Source organism: Pogonomyrmex barbatus, unplaced genomic scaffold, assembly GCF_055798465.1.
Source record: "Pogonomyrmex barbatus isolate J1 unplaced genomic scaffold, ASM5579846v1 scaffold3, whole genome shotgun sequence".
Taxonomy (NCBI): Eukaryota; Metazoa; Arthropoda; class Insecta; order Hymenoptera; family Formicidae; genus Pogonomyrmex; species Pogonomyrmex barbatus.
Window position 1 is genome coordinate 1,221,179 of NW_028297127.1, and position 17,255 is coordinate 1,238,433.

General features: G+C 44.2%; 1 protein-coding gene across 12 annotated transcripts in view; it reads left to right on the forward strand.

Moving 5' to 3' along the window:
- Positions 1-848: 848 nt before the first annotated feature.
- Positions 849-17,255, forward strand: part of LOC105434202 (uncharacterized) — an 86,556-nt gene continuing 70,149 nt past the window's right edge. For 3 of the 12 annotated variants that reach the window (XR_016139920.1, XM_011649854.2, XM_089079915.1), the window contains exons 1-5: positions 4,208-4,803; positions 6,318-7,121; positions 7,393-7,623; positions 12,286-12,411; positions 16,779-16,973. Coding sequence is in view for 11 of the 12 variants with exons in the window: in XM_011649854.2 (XP_011648156.2) it covers positions 6,809-7,121; positions 7,393-7,623; positions 12,286-12,411; positions 16,779-16,973 (865 nt within the window). In the remaining variant the exon portion in view is untranslated. Of the gene's footprint in view, positions 1,786-4,207; positions 4,804-5,040; positions 5,097-6,317; positions 7,122-7,392; positions 7,624-12,285; positions 12,412-16,778; positions 16,974-17,255 lie in introns of those variants that run through there. The other 9 variants (XM_011649849.3, XM_011649848.2, XM_011649851.2 and 6 more) reach the window with 9 other exon arrangements.

Consider the following 17,255-nt stretch of genomic DNA (forward strand, 5'->3'; position numbering starts at 1 on the left):
ACAGGGATATTATTTCTTCCAAACCTTACATCAACTTTTATGTACGAGCTTGCATATAAAATAATATTATTTAAATAACATATATGACATATTTTTATTCGCGTGCGCCTATAAAGATAAATTTTGCAAAATCGCTAATAATATATTTAGATCTTTTATTTTAATTGCGAAAAATGTATTTAGTAGTACAATGTCTACACAATGTCAATCATGTTTATTATTTTTTTTTTTATTGGAATAAGATGTTTAAAATTGAAAAAAAAATTGGAAATTATTAATTTTTATTTTTAATTTTCCTGCGTCAAATCGGGCCATGGAATTGGCAGGTGGAAGGACATTGCGCGCTTTAGCCTGTCCAATATTCATCGGCTTGAGTGCCACGACGAAAAGAGAATCAAGGGTAACGAGGGTGCAGAAAATCAGCCGTCCTGCCGTGCCCCGTCATTCGGTCGGTGCAGCGCGGCATGTGGAACGCAGCGCGCGCGGCCATAATAATAATTTTTACAAGCCCGCGTGTAATCAAGGCTGCGCGTTACACATGTTCTGTCCGTGGGCGCCCCCTACTCACGGCACGTACGACCCCCCTCGCCGGCATCGTAGGGGTGGCTACGGCATGTAGTAGGGGCGGCCATTCGCGAGAGGGGGGCGAAGAGGAGAAATGGGGAGGGGAACGAGTTGGGGTGCCAGTGGGGTGGCTCGTGGATGGCAAGGAGAGGAGATCGACGCGCGGAACCGAGACGGAGTACAGTCAGGGTTGGTGGCGGAGTGTAGATGGGGTAAAGGGAGTGGTTGGCAGGGATGACGCGGAGGGGGGTTCGGCGAGGGGGTGGTGTAGTATTCACGCGGCACGATCGCTGGTGCTGCTGCTGCTGCTGTTGTTGCTGCTGCTTCTGCTAGCGCCCCGGTCTGCCGTTCTTCGCGTATTGTTGTCCAATCGAGCGTACCGACGAACCGGTTTTCGAGTCGGACCACACGCGCCAATATCGCTCGCACGGTATGGCACGAGCTTTTTTTGGGTGGGCGGTCATTGAACAACGGGATGTTATTGGTCGATCGCCGTGACACATGCCCGCGTGCATTGGGATCGGGAGATCTGGTGACGTTGCTATTTATTTCGCGGCGATTTTACCAACGAGTCGCGATACTCTCGCGCGATCATAGATTATCGGATCCGCATCGATTAGCATGACTATAGATCTTTAGCTGGTGTCATTCGTTTTTTTTTTTTTTTTTTTATCGTAGATCGGCAAATGTGAATAGTTTGATCCTTCGAACGTCATTGCATTATACGTGTTGTGTATCGGATTTTATTTGGTGATCCTTTTTTTTTTTTTTTTTATTATCTACTTGTCATTTTCATGGTGCTCAAGTGAACGCGTAACGATAAGCATAACTTTTTTTTTAAACGATCGTTGTACATACGATCGTTCGATCGAGGCTACAATAATTCTTTGCAATGTCCGCGCGATAATTGTTCGTTTTCCCTGCCACGTGTTCGTGCTTGGATCCGAAGATCGGCGTGGACGAACAGTGTTATCATCGATTGATTGTGGTCTCCTGTAAAACCCATCAAGCTTTGATGGGGTTGTCACGTGTCGGTGGGACGTTTGTGAGCTCGAGAGTCATCGTGGAGCGAAGAGTGTCGTGCTGGAATTGACTAGTCAGAATCTGCGGTGAATGATGGTTCTTTCGATCGATTGCAGCTTATGGCAACGTGCCGAAAGACACGACCATATTCGATTTATCCGAAAAGGGGGACTCTCATTTCAAAATACAAAAAATTAAGTGAGTATAATATTAAGTTAGTATAATATTATACTAGAAATGTGTGATGAGAATATCAAAGCACGGTTGCCAGGCATTATTTCATTTTGTAATACAAGCTTTTTAATCAGATGATCACGTTTATACCATAATACGTATATCCCATAATAAATTCTCATTAAGTTAATTTGTCATTGCATACGGATGCGAGATTGTAAACAGTACGCGTAGGCAAATAGATATTCATATTTTATTTCCTAGACACATGTAGAGACATCAGTATTTGCGATCAACAATTGTGTCGATAGTGCGGCTTATTAATTAATTAACGTCCTTCAATGCATTGCCATACGTTGTCGAGAAATGAATTCTGCAGCCTCACGATTATGTATCTAAGAACAGAAAAACCTGAAATGATATACCAATTCTTTTTTATAAAATATTGAAGCAATCAGATTAGTTTAATGTTTGATAAAAATATATTTTTATCACGAATAAATAAATAAAAAAGAAAAAAAAGGTGATCTTAAATAAGACACCTAAATATTGATAAAATACACAAAGGGGACTTTACGTTATATAATTATCGTTCTATCTTGCTATACTATCGTCATGGTGTTCAGAATTGCGATCATCTTACCTCTTTTCTACAAGCTCAAATTTGAAATTGTGAAACGACGGGAGGATTTGCGGATTTAAACGCGCGGGCAAAGAAAGACGGTGCTCGCGGAATAGCGAAGTACCTGGTTTGCCATGCCCGGCAGTTGATCGGAGCGTGACGAGCGGTAATTGAATGTAGGTATGGCATTTGCATTGACAAGCTCCAACAGAGATAATTCGAATCTCGTCGAACGCAACGGTCCACACGGGCGTTAGGTCGTTTGTCAATACGACGGCGGCCGTCCAGTTTCCACGTTTCCAGCGGTATCGCTGTTTGTCACCGTCTCGTCGGTGATCGTTCGCCACTGAATACACCCGGTGCATACTTCTGCGCGTTTCGTTCCGTTTCGTTTCGTTTCGTTTCGCGAGCCGCGCCGTTAAACGTCAAACACGGCGGCAAACCGTCCGAAGAATATTACCGGCCGATCGTCGCCGATAAATTGTTCTGCCTCTTCTCTGAAGACGAGAAAAAAAAAAAAAAATGAAGAAAAGAACTTTACCTTAAGATTTTTCATTCGATTTCAATCTTACTTCCAATATCTTCAGTTTGAATTTGATCGGCCGCCGATTACAAAAATTTTCATAACGGAATAATACAAGTACACGGAAAAAAATAAAAATTCGTCAAAAAAGGTTCGAGTAATGTTTTACGCTGTTTTTTTTTTTTGTAAATAAAAAAAATTGCATTTTTCTCCGATAAAGTTTTTAATTTAAACGTTGTTTCGTGACGTGCGATATAAGAACGCTAAAATTAATGCGGAAAAAAAAATCTTAACTTTGTGGATTTTCTATAAGTGGATCCGTACATATCCGTAGAACCTCGAGTGTTTGCCTGCCGGCAGGTTCGCGACCGGTTGGATATCGTCAGGATATATTCGCGCAGGAAATGGGTAGTTCCATTGTTTGCACATTCGTACAAACAGTGCAACTGCGAGGATGCGCCGGGACCTCTGTTTGATTTTCGAAAGTGAAGCTTCATTGTACGAGATACTGGCGTAATACGAGTGTGTTCCCGTTGCATATGAAACAACGATGCGTTTCGGAGGAAAAAAAAAATTGCAGTTCTCGATTGAAAGGAGCGATCGATGATCGCAGTCGAAACTGCGCGGATGATATTTTCATCGACTTTCGCGCGATACCGATACGTACGGATGCCGGAAATTTCGCACGTTACGCAAATTCAAACATCGGGCTTGACGTGATTAATTCCGCGGAAAACTTTTGCTCGGGGGGAGGGGGGGGGGAGCCTAATTGGAAGTATCGAGGTGTTGCAACACAGATCGCGAGTTACGCACGTGAAAGAAGAGAAAAATGTACGCGCGCGCGCACACACAAGCCGTAACGGAGAAAATCGGGGTTCGATAGATCGATCGAAGGCACCCACCGGCTCTCCACCGATGTCCAGCACGCGAGCCGTACCGCAAAAGGGTTGAGGGGGAAAGAGAGCGTGTGGGAGAGCGAGAGAGTGCCGAAAGAGAAAGAGAGCTGCCGTCGCGAGAGGGAGAGAGATCGGGTCCGGTGGGAGATAAAGCGATAAAGAGCGACGTGCGCGCGAGAGAAAGAGGTTACGTGCGAGACGGAATGAGGGACGGAAAGAGAGGGTGAGGAAGAGGACGAGGGAGGGAGGGAGGGAGAGAGAGAGAGAGAGAGAGAGAGAGAGAGAGAGAGAGAGAGAGAGAGAGAGAGAGAGAGAGAGAAAGTGAGAGAACCAAATAGGGAAGGAAGGTTGGAAGGAGTGGGGTGGCAGAGGGGTGTGAGAGAGGAACCTGGTAAGGGGAAAGGGATGCTGCGTGTGTTGGCATGGACCAGTGCGTCAACGGCTGTTGCCTCACACGAACCGCCGAAATTATAGTTAGTGACCCCCAACGGATACTTCGAAAATACACTCCCGACTACCGAGAGCGCTACACCGAGGTGGAACTGCCACTTTCGTACTGCACGCGGGGGACGAAGATGATTCGAGGGTGCCGCTAACGAACCGCCGAAGGGGTCCCTTAAGGGATCACCTATGGGGGGACTATCGTTCGTAGATTGTCCTTTGAGCTCGACCGAGTGATCTTGACGAGACGAACGTTTCGAGAAGATTACTCTCGATTATCGATAGCTCGTTTCAGTGAAGTGTGTCGTTTCGAAGAGGCTCGCGAACATATGTTCTCATTTTAATAGGACTACATACGTCAAAGTGCGTGATTATGCGGAGAGTTTTAGTGTCTCGATGAATGTGATATCGTGTAATATTTAATCGGTAACTGCAGTTGGACGAGTAATCAAGAATCCGGGATGCGAGGATTTTGAAAAGAGTTATTTTCAATTACTGGCCATTATTATTCCAAAAAAGTGAGTTTTTAGGAGTGTCATCTCGACATCAGTAACACCGAGGTACTTCTTGATTAGACGCTTTAATAAAATTTAAATAATGCCATGTGCAATTAATTACAACTAATATCATATCTCGTTGTGCCTTTTAAAAAGAAGATTTACATTATCATAGCGTTTTTTAAATCGGTCTTTTTGGTTTTTCAAAAGCTCCGTGCAATCTGGCACTCTGGAATGCTCAAAGAAATTATATTCCACATATTCAGTTCGTTTGTAATACTTCTTTATTTTTTTATGAAGTTTTTGGAAGTGGACAATGTGACGTGACCGGTACCATAAATTCTTTCCGAAAGACGGTAAATAGAACGAGTTTAAGAGATTTGAATGCGAAGTTAAGCGAGAATCTTAGTTGTCGCAACATCATTGAGCATTACAAAAAAAATCATAAGAAAACTAACGCAAATGTCATTATTACTGCTCTTAGTCGCAAAATTCTACATTCTACGTTACTTTTTTTTACGTGCTGTGTCAATTTTTAGTCGTGCCTCTAGAAAAATGTTTAGACGTAGCAAAACCGTTTTTCTCATTGTACTTTATATAATATATAACAATATAGATATGTATTCAGAAATTAAAGTAATTAATTGTCATTTATATGTCATATAGAATTAATGTAGTAAAATTATATTTCGAACGTTGTCCCGCGAAGTTCTTCTCATGTACGGCTGAATGTAGTGGCCGATCTCGATTAGCGAATAGCATATTTATCGTGTAATGAGCTGCGCTCGCAATCACTTTAATTAGGCTATCTTTATCTTATCAATTTAATACAGGCTGATTTCGTAATTCTGGGATTACGAGGCCGTCATTGACAGGAAGCAACGTGGTAAACGTAGCCACGTGCAGTTTGACACGCGGTCGTACGTGCGTAGGGGTTGGGCATTCGTGTGGGGGGATGCCTACCGGCGGGCGTTCTTTTTCCCCTATTTTTTCCGTCCCCACTACCGTGCCAGTCTGCCCCTCCTGGAACCACCTGGATCTGGCGTGTCAGCCCCGGTGACGTGCGCAAAAATTACTGAATGAACGGTGACGTCACGAGCCAGCCGCGTGAAAAGTGTGCGAGTCGTTCCTGTTCGTGTCAACCGTTTTTACCCCCTTTCGTTTCTCTTCGCGCGTTACCTGTTCGCCGTCCGACCACCCCGTCCATTTTTCCTCGATCGTCCGCGAGATATCAAATTGTCGCAAAAGCTGGAGACAATTCGGTTAAAGGATTTCGCTCGTGATAATGGCACGTAAAAGATTTCGTTAAACGGATTAAGAGCGGTTAAGGCATCGCCGGTCACCGACGGCCGCGAGAATTCCACGTTGCGACAAGAATTTTTCTTGCTAAATTAATCTTTTGATTTTTTTTTTATATTTGATTTTTTGATATAGCTAATATATTAGATTTTCTGATTAATAGAAATTAATAATTAATTGTAGAATTTAAAAATTTTTGTAACTTTATAAAAAAATAGTGATAAATTGTAGCAGAAATTTTGTATGTTAAAAACAGACTGTTTCGTGTTTCATTTCAGATATTTATGATACAGCTGCATATTAGAAGATAAAATCTTAGAAGAATAAAACTGCCTTGGCTCATTCCGTTGAAAAGTTCAATTTTTATAAAGATTGATATTACGCTCGGTAAAAATAACGAAAAATAATGCATTTTCCTAGTCTACCGCGGACGGTTTTAAGATCGAAAGAATAAAAATTCACTTCCGTATTTATACAACAATGCGTAGTTGTATGAAGGAGCTTGAAGAAAATTACGAGTCGAGTTGACTCTTCGCTTCATCGCCAGCGTTGTAAAGGAGAGTCGTTGAAATTAAAGACGTCTCATACACAAGCTACGCTCGCTTCAACGTTTTGGAAAAAAAAGTTGTGAAAGTCTCTTTCGCGTGGAATGTCAGGCCGTTGAGCCTGGCTGAGGAGGTCGCACGTTCTCGAAGGATGCTCGCGAGGCTCTTCTGGTTCAGCAACTGAACCGAATGGAAGGATGTTTCATCCGGTGTTCTGACTGCCTATGGATATATTCGGCCGTTGCAACGGCGGCGGCAGCGGAAGCACGGTAGCCGGAAACGGTGCTGGCTCAGTAAGGACATCCAGCAACGAGTCCGCGGGTGGTGGCGGCACGTCCAGCGGCACCAGCGAGAGCGGCAGCAGCGCAAGCGGCAGGATGCAGTTGACAGGAGCCTCGGCTCCTGGCGCGGCAGCCTCGCCGGAGTCGGGCGTATCCCCGCTGACCGATGCCTATACCAAGATGACCAGTGACATCCTCGCCGAGCGAACTCTGGGTGACTTCGTCAGCGAGCATCCCGGCGAGCTGGTTCGAACAGGTAATTGAGTGACGATCGGCAGATAGAGATTAGTAAGGATTATCGAAATTGCAAAGTACTCTCAATCTTGTATCGCACCTCTAAATTTGAGGTATTTTTTTTTTTCAATTCATCAATTTTTTCAGAAAAAAATACTTCGAATTTAAAAGTATTATGCAACACAAGATTAGTGAGAAAATTTTTGCATATTGTAATTTAAATGATGTGTTTATTTAGCGTAAGTAACGTTAGCCATGTTGCAGCTAAACGAAATCGGACATTTTGGTTGCAGGTTCGCCGCATTTGGTCTGCACCGTTCTGCCCGCGCACTGGAGGTCTAATAAAACTCTTCCGGTGGCTTTCAAAGTTGTAGCCCTCGGCGAGGTAGGCGACGGCACCTTGGTGACTGTTCGCGCCGGCAATGATGAAAACTGTTGCGCCGAGCTTAGAAATTCAACAGCTCTGATGAAGAATCAAGTCGCCAAATTTAACGACTTGAGGTTTGTCGGCAGAAGCGGAAGAGGTGAGTCGTGGTACTTTTTCATTTAAAAATTCATCGCCAGTGAGAATCTATATAGTATTCGGATGAATAATTTGTCACATCTAAACGAGAAATGAAGGTCCAGGCGTCGGGCGATGTTTTCTTGCCCTACTTTCCTCTTCATTCATAAAATTCCAAGGTTCCTCGGTCTTTGCTTGAGGCGTGTCGCCCTTCGCCTTTTATGCCGGAAGAAAATGCCGGAGGGGTGAAGCGCGACGGTGGAAACCCCTTCAAAGAATTCGTATACACCGCGTAGTAAGGGTAGGTCGTGGACGTCTTGAGACAACCCTCGTTTTTCCTTGACTCCTCGAGGAAAAGTCTCGCGTCTCCGCTCTAGGGGTTCCTTACGCGGGCGGGGTGGATCCGAGAAGATGCCTTGGGGTGGGTAATGGCTTTTATTTGTTCGCACCACCGTGCGACCTTCTCTTCTCATTTTGCCGCCCAGCCTCGTCGTGGAAAGGGCGAAATGAGAGGGACTGAGCCTCGCTCGAAGTCGCCGATGTCGACTAGACGCGCAGGGCCGGGTGATATTAATTGAGGTTTCAGTTGAGTTTTAATTAACGTTATTAGAGCCGGTATTTCGTCTAACTGCGTCTTTTGAACTTACACTAAAGCCCTTGATTAACGTAACTTAAAGTAGCGGTGTGTGCATCCGACCTACTTCTAATGATTTCGACAAAGTTGTTTGGCGTACTAAACAACATAATGTGAATTGCAATTTATCCTAAACATATTATATTAATTTTTTGTGACATTAAAGTTAACATTAACATAGAAATATAAAGGAACGTAACAGGAGTGTATGCGTGTGTATGCTTTTTTTTAACGTAATTAATAATTATTAATATCTACGCTGTCGTTATATTTTTGATGTAAGGTTAGTAAGAGAAGGCTAATCGTCTGAGAATCAGGAAACTCGCAGATTCCCTAGCTGAGAAGCGGGGAACTCTCCCAAGTTCACGGGAACGCGTCAGTCATTTGTCTGGGATTAGCTCTCAATTGTTTTCGCCGAGCACGGAATTAACATAAGCTAGGATGAAGAATGTAAGAGAAGTGTCTCTCTCGCCAGAGATTCCTAACGGCTCCCTGATTCCTTGAATATTCCCTGAAAACCGATGTGCGCCGAACTCTCGGGAATTCTTAATGATCCTTCCGTTTTGTCGAGCATGGAGATATTCGCATGTATGAATTTGTGATAATTTTGCCATTTTTCGAGATTCGACAAGTAATCTCTAAAAATTTCTTTCAGCTATAGCTTTTAGTTTATATCAATAGCAATATTAATATATTAATAATATAAAAAAATTTACGTATCTAGGGCATGTCGAAAGATCGAGATCGTGCATAACATACGTAAAAATAAAGACTAGTGAACTAGCGCTATTGCATTTTGATATATTGCTATCGCAATAAACTTAAGGGATCATTAAACGTAACGCCGACACCATGCTTTTGTCTTCGCCTAAAACCGCTTTTAGCCCGGACAAGATTGAGCGTACTGCCACGATAGTCGAGAGCTTTGCAATATCGATGATAAGCCGTAACCCCCTTCCCGCACGTTCGACCGTAATGCCTGCTCCATCACTGCAAAGTCTACCCTGAAGGTACCGGATTGTTTCCACCCCTTCGGCCCTAAGCCCTTTAACGAGATAGATCATTTGCGCGCTTATAGTTCCAACCCATAGCAGGCAAGATATCCTTCGACTTTGTTGCCGCGAATAAACTTCGTCATAGAAACATCGCCGATCTAACCAAGTTGCTTTAATTCCACAACACACTTTCTCTTGAACCTATTAATCATCTTACTTGTAATATAACAAGGCATGAACAAGAAGATGAAATAATAATAATTCGAGATAGCGACTGTCTAAGAACTGTCTTTTACGAGATTTAATATTAATAAACAGATAAATATCTGGAAAATGATCTGATTACAATTTGGAGAGCGCGTGTGCAATGTTTAAACATAATATATGTGAATAATTTATTGACTCTTCTGGGTGTAATAAAAATGATAATTAAAAGTAATAATTGCCTATGATAAAACCTTTTTTACGAGATTTAATTTTAATAAATAGGTAAATATCTAAAAAAAAATTGTATCATTATAATTTGAAGAGAGCACGGTGCAACGTTTAAACATGTATTAATATATGTGAAAAATTTATTGATTGTTCTGGATATAATAAAAATGATAATTGAAGTTAGTAACTGGTGATGAAAAAATCTTACGAGATTTAATAAGCAGATAAATATCTAAAAGGATTATTTTATTATAATTTAGAGAGCATGTGTGCAATGTTTAAACTATGTAATATATGTGGGTAATTTATTGACTTTTTCGGGTGTAATAAAAATGCGATGAGGTACGGTATCGGATCGATAAAATGCATTTATTCGCGAAATGTTGATTTATATTGACCGCAACACGAGACTCATTTCATTTCGAAAAGAAAAACGGCATTCACTCGCGGTGACGACGGCAGTTTCTGACCGTAATCAATTTGTTATCAGACTGCAATTGCGCATTTGCGTTTCGTTCGGGAAAATTGAAATTAATTAATTGGCCCGACAGTATACCGACAGCGTACAATGCCGAGACATGTGTACGCACGCGTAATTCCACACACACGCTTGCAGAGAACTATATGCTAACGAGCATAATCAGCGAATGGGAGAATGAGTTTCTCCATGTCGCATTTATTCTAAATTTGACAGCTAATATACGGTACTTGTGTAAAAATATTTAAAAAAAAGTCATCGGTACGGTTATATTGTTTTGTTGCTACTCGCATCTGAAACACAACAAATCGTCAATATTGTATTTAATATATAACTGAGCTAATATATAACGAGACGAGGACTCGCCGAATCGAAAGAGGGCGATAGGGCCCCCTCGTTTGGACGAGTTAACGAACATTTAAAGAATACGTAAAGATGGCGAAGCGTTCAAGCTCGGGCGATCGCGGACGACCTTTAATGGCTGTACGGTGGCGACTGGCACCGAGGGTGATACCCGTGTGCCTACGCGTACCTACCTAACTGGAACCATCGATTCTGAGACAGTAGAAGTGAAAAGGTTGGCTGGCAGGGCACACGGCGAGAATGGCGTGACTCGCGGCCAAAACCGAGGGGAATCCCCGCTAGAAAACGAAAAGCTCGCGGGGCGAACCGCCGTGTGGCCACGCTCGACACTCGCCATTATTTCTCCCCGAGAAGTCTCAAACCTCCATCTCCGCCGGTTCCTCTTTTTTTCCCCCTGCCTGCATCGATCATCTTACGTCATAGCGCGGCGGACCTGCCGTCTCTATCGACGCGGTCGGCGAGTTCAAGTCGACTCTGTGAACTCTGACCCGATCGATTATCGCATTCGCCAGAAACAGTACAGAAGCGTGTCTAATGGATCTGATAGAAAAATACAGTAAATGGCTGCTTGAAAGGGTAACGCGACGCGTTGTAATGCATTAGCGAAAGGACTCGTTTATGGGCGAATATAAATAACATAATGTGTTATTCTTCATTTTGTAAACCGATAGCGAATAAAAGCGTGCTACTTTTAATAGCATTATCGTATCTAATTTCAAGAAAACATGTTTTTGAGGATATCATCCATCGCGCAGGAGGTCCGTCGACAGAGGTCGGTTGATATGTGGGTTAGTAAGATGATCATTAAATTTCCGTCATGCGACAAAGCGGTGCTTGCAAACTATCTCCTTGTTCTCCTTGTCCTTGTTTGTCGCGGGCGGGGTGAGTTTGTGACGACGGAGAAGGAGAGATACGCGCGGCGATGAAAAAAATGGCAGGATTAAAATTGCGGTGAACCCTCCCCCTCCCTCCCCCCCTGCGCGTGCAATGGTGTTATCGCGCTCGCAATTTTTGCTGCGGCGACTTCTCGCATGCGGGACCGAATTGTCGCGAATTTTCGCGCGCTTTCGTCATATCACGTCGAATCGATGGTGATCGCGCGAGCGTTGTTTTTGCGGCGGCGGAGTTTTCGGCGCTTAATGCTCGCGGGATGAAATTGCGGTGTACCGTTGCACGCGCGTTTTCACCGGAGAGAGAGACAGCGGCGGCTGGCCCACCCCGGTCCACCCCGCTTTTTCCACGACATTATTTCGCGCGCCAACCAAGGCTTTTTAGCATCGCGCGCGCGAGAGAGAGACTTCCTCCCCCGCGCCGCCTGATCCACCCCGTCCGAACGTCCGGCCACCCTCTGTTCCCTTAACTCGGCCGCGCTGGCTGGCCACCGTCACCGTCGACGACACCCTCGATACATTACCGACGTATAATTCGGTTACCACGGAGTTTCGCCCGGCTAACCGCGTTTGCGAAACTTTCGACGTCGGCTGAATAGGCGCGTCCACGGAATCGACGCGTCGCGGGACGGAAATCGACGCTAAAAACCCCGCCCGGCGAACGCCGTCTGTCGTCGTCGTCGTCGTCGTCGTCGTCGTCGTCGTTTTTGGAGCTTGGCTAATTTTCCACCATCTCCATTCCGCGCGACGCGTCGTTATGATTAAAGCTGCATGCTCACGCCGTAGGCCTCGGGCATAAAATTTATAAAATGAAACCAGCGTGAACGTTAGAGAACCCGATGAGTCTTTCTCGTAAACAACGTACGTTGAACTTCACTTTCTGTTCCAGGCAAGAGTTTCACCTTAACGATAACGGTATCGACGACGCCGCCCCAAGTCGCCACTTATACCAAGGCGATTAAGGTGACAGTGGACGGGCCGCGCGAGCCGCGATCCAAGACCAGTGAGTATCACTGTAAGCATTACTGTTCTTATATATATTTCTTATACTTTATCTTTGTTAATAGTCGATAAGACGATAGCGTGTCCTGTCCCGCCGGACACGCCGGGAGCGCCCTCGTCGACGGCTTCTCGCGCGCATTCGCGCCTACCTCTCGCACCTACGATTGTCGGGATTTCCGATGATAACGGCGATGTTTCACAAAATTGCAAAATATAGGCAAGCACGCACGAAAACGGGCATTACCGGGGGACCCTCGACGCGAATCGTAATGTCTAACGAACGAGCGGCGTGGCACCGGAGGTAGTAAAAGCCGCAAGTTCGAAATGGCCCCAGAGTGCGGCTTCGTGCTGGTGGTCGGCCGTTTACCTTATCCAAGGCTAAGTTTCGCGCAATTGTCATTATTTATAACCGCGGGGGCACCGGGTTACTCGCCATAACATTGATAAAGAGCTGCGGGCGTCGCCCGCGGAGGTGTGTATCGCGGTGCTTTGGCCAAAACGCGGGGCCGACGCCTACAAACTTTGCGGATATCCGCTCGCGGAGAAACTCCTCCGCGAGAGAGCTACAGTCGAGACATACAATTACCGGGGGGAATTCTCCCCGTTATTTCGGTAGGCTGCCGTCGAGTCTGACTGCAGGGGTTCACTTCCGTGGAGGTGAAGAGAAGGGGGGACGTTCCTCACATCCTTCATTTATGTTATCCACCGTGTAACCTACCGCGTAACGTCTTGGAAAGTTCCGGTTAATTTGCGGCGAAACAAAAGTTTCTTTTAAAAGTTGTATTGTGATTCTATGCTTGAAAATTTGACAAAGGAAAAATATTTAGGTGTTGTTGGTCCGGCGATATTGCGTCGGAAAGTGCCGCAGGTATCGCCTGTTCGAATTGATTATAAAAGGTCTGTACGAAAGGAAAGAAAATTATTCTTAAATCGAGACACATATTCTCATACATAATATTTAAGCAAGAATATTATAATCTTGTTAAAAATTTTAGTCTTGATTTAATTGAATTTGTATTAATGCAAGCATTTTGCTCAACTCAAGACTAAAAGTCTTTTATATGAAAATTATAATATTCTTTACGTTTATACATGAGAATATATTCAATAAATTCGATCAAATCAAGACTAAAATTATTCTAAAAAGATTAATAGATAATAGATAAGGCTCTATATAATAAATAAATCAAGAATATAAAAAAAGGACTGTTCGAGTCAAAGAGCATTGTCATCTAGCTTTAACTCGAATAGATTTCTTTTTTTTTTTACGTTTCTTGATTTATTTATTTTAAAAAGATTATAACATTCTTGCTTATATATAAGAATATATAGTCTTGGCGTTAGACTAATCTTTTTTACCGTGTAAATATCTTGTTGAGAGGACTTTACCGTACCGGCTCATTTTCACTCGTTGTTGATTTAGATATCGGAACGCTAATACGCATAATGTCGTCTCGTGAAAGCGTACCAAAAATATCCGATAGCTTTAATATATCGAGGCGGTCGCTCTGGGTAGCACGGCATAAGTTTGGTACCTTGGGAAATTGCGACCACATCCGCCGGCTTGGCCGCATCTGCGGACCACCCACGAAACTTCCGTCATAAATCCAAAATATGAAAACGCGAAATTTCGGTGTACCGCTCCGAGATGCGCATCCAAGCAAAACACTACGTAACACTTCAGAGAAATAATTTCTCTTGCGATATTAATGCTGCCGTTTGTTATTTTATCCGGGATTAAAAATGAGATTTTTATTTTAGATTATATGGATCACTACGAAGATCGTACTTTTTTAACGGGGGGCAGACAGTTAACCCTAAAGCGGAATAATAAAATTCACTGTGACCTTACGATTTATCGAGCATAACGCGTTTTTGTAAGTAAATAACGGAAATGGAATTGTTAGAGATCGTTAAGGTAGTGTAAGAACGTCGGAAATAGACGTTCGTTATGTCGGCGCTTTGAATCTTCTGTGAAAATAAACCGTTTGCTGAATCAGGGACAATTTCAAGGGTGGCGGCGCGAGATGAAAGAGCCTCGGCTTTCCGGGTGGTCCTCATGCGTTTCTTTCGAGGCTACGATCTATGTGTTTCATCTTGTCTTTGAATAAGCTGCAAGGGCTTCTAATTATTATGTTTCAATACATGACAAGTTTTTTTTTTCTTTTTTTACACAATTTATATCGAAACACTTAATAATTTGTGAAAGATGCGGGGAAAGTAACATCTAAATATTTCCTTTCTTAGTTTGAATATATACTTTATTTAATAATCTTGATTTATTTTACGCAACTAAGGAAAAAAAATCGCAATTCTACGTATGAACGAATATGCATTCGGAGAAATGTGGCAAATTGTGCATTCGACGATCAAATGCGAGAACGAACGAATGAACCTTATCTAAGACAATACCGAGCGAATGCTTCCGAAGGGTTGTAATTAATTAAACAAGCAATTCATTACACATTCTACCCTCGTCTGGTAGCCGAAGGTGGCCGTTGCCGCGGAAAGGCTGCGGGACCAAGGAAATTGATTGAGGGAGGTTTAGCCCGGGTTTCGATGCTGCCTCGCGAGGACTCGCCCATCCGGAACTAGGATTCGAAGGTTCGCGGGGGTGCATCTTCGGCGAATGAAACGGTTTCTCGGAGGCGACGGGAAAGATCGAAAATGGGCGCTCTGCATTTACCACCAGCTCCAGCTCGCGCGTCGAGAGAAGCCGATTTCGTGACGCGGGTCGTGCGGGGTGAAGGGAGGAGGGGGGGGGGGGGCGGGAATTGGCGACGGGACGAAATGAGGATCTGTCGTTGCCAGCTGCTAACTCTCGAGAAATTCCCTGGCAGTCACGGCGCGCAAAGAGGGTGTCCAATGAAATCGATAGCCGCGACTTGCCGAGGACTTACGACTTTGTCCAATCATCAAACGTTTCCTATTCCGCGAAGGAATACATTCGAAAGTGTTGTCGAGGATCGACGACTGCTACGACAACTCGGAATAATTGGTAATGCTCGAGTTACTAGAAAGATCGTGACACATTTTTTTCAAAATATGCGCTAAAAAGAACGCTTTTGATTAGAGTTGGAGTAGTTATGTAAAAAATTGACCACTGATTATTTGGTTTAAATGGGAAAGCATCATGGGGTTTAGAAGGACGAACGATCACGCGTGCGTCTATCTGGAGGGACGCACGAGTGCTCGACGCCTAATGAAATACTGCGAAGAACGGCGGTGCGCCGAATTCAAAGGGTTAGGGTGGCGTGATAAATTCGTGGGTCGAGCGGCATAATTTATTAAATCTATCAAGCCGCCAACGTCGGAGAAACTACCAGCATCTCGAAACAAATCCTCGCTCGAAACTTGTCGTTTCTCTCGATCCACACCGGTTCCGGTCGCGTGGCATTCCGCATGCGTGTGTGTTTCTCATCTTGCAGCGAAGGCAACGTTGAAAATGGAATTTACACGTTAACTTACGACGCAATAAATAACTCGTCCCTTAGAAAAGAAAATAAAAGATGCGTCTCTGTTACGTTAAGAAACACCACGAGATCCCTAGAATTTTCTTCCGGGGGGGGGGGGGGGAGGGGGTTCTTCCTGCGGCGTGCTGGAATCGCCGGTCGTTTAACAGGATCTCGTTAGTCTCGGTACCCGTCGGTATTCCGCCGTCGCGCCCCCATTGTGTCCCCGGCTCGAGCGTACCCTATTCAGCAAACCGGCGGGAATTTCGGGTTGCCGAGTTAGAATTAGGGCTTCGATTGGATTATCAGGACGACGGGAGTCCGCCACCTCCCCTCCGTCCCCCGCGACCCTTCGCGTCGGTCTCTCTGGCCTCCGGTGCCTTCCACGTTGAATCGTTGCCTTTAGGGGAAGAGAACGAACCTGCATGGCGCACGACTGTCCTGTGCGGCGACCCTCCAGCCAGGGACAGCCGGGATAGGACGTCCGCCTGTTGGGACGTCTTTAATTGGGTTGGCGACACCGTAGCAGGGAAATAAAATGTATCGATGCCTCTCTCCATGTCTCCCTCGTTCGTTTCCGCGGCTTCCGAAGGGAGCCGGTCACGGCGTTTGGTTATATATACGTTCCGTCTGTACTGTTTCGATAAATGAAAGATGCGCCAAACTATTGTTAAACGAGAAAATGCAAAAATCATTTATCTACGTATGTCTGCGATACAGGAAAATTATAATTATCGTTTTTAAATTTTACAACTTTATAAGAATTATTCACGAATTATATTTGGAATAATGGCGCAAATGAAATAGTCGATCGGTACTGAGGCGTCCGCTCGCCGGTGCGACAGAAAGAAATGTACGATACGTAGTTAAAATATGCGATTGATACGTGTACCGGAGGTCCAGTGGGCAGGCGCACGGTTGATCGCAGTGCTGTCTCTTTTAGGGCAGCAACAACAGTTTCATGCCTTCGCGTTCGCCTCGCAACGAGGCGGTCCGTTCTTCGCCTCGCCCTTGGTGGATCCGCTGCAACCTCTGCCAAATCCGTTGCAACCGTTACCGAATCCGCTCCAGCCGAGGGATCCGCTGTCTTCTTTCAGACACGCGATGCCTGGCAATTGTCAGAGTAAGTAATCGATCGAGTTTACGCATGATCGTGTTCTCGCCTTCAATCTCGCCGTCGGCTTAGCTTTGAGTTTTTTTTTTTAATAACTTTCTTTATACATATATATATATATATATATATATATATATATATATATATATATGCATGTACCGTTTCTTTTGTAGCCGACTTGCGTATAAACGTTTAATTTCATACTTATATTATTTCCGAAGTAGTTTGCATATCGTATAAAAAGATTTCGAAGAAGTACATAGAGATTGAACTTCCGTAAGGAAGTATTTA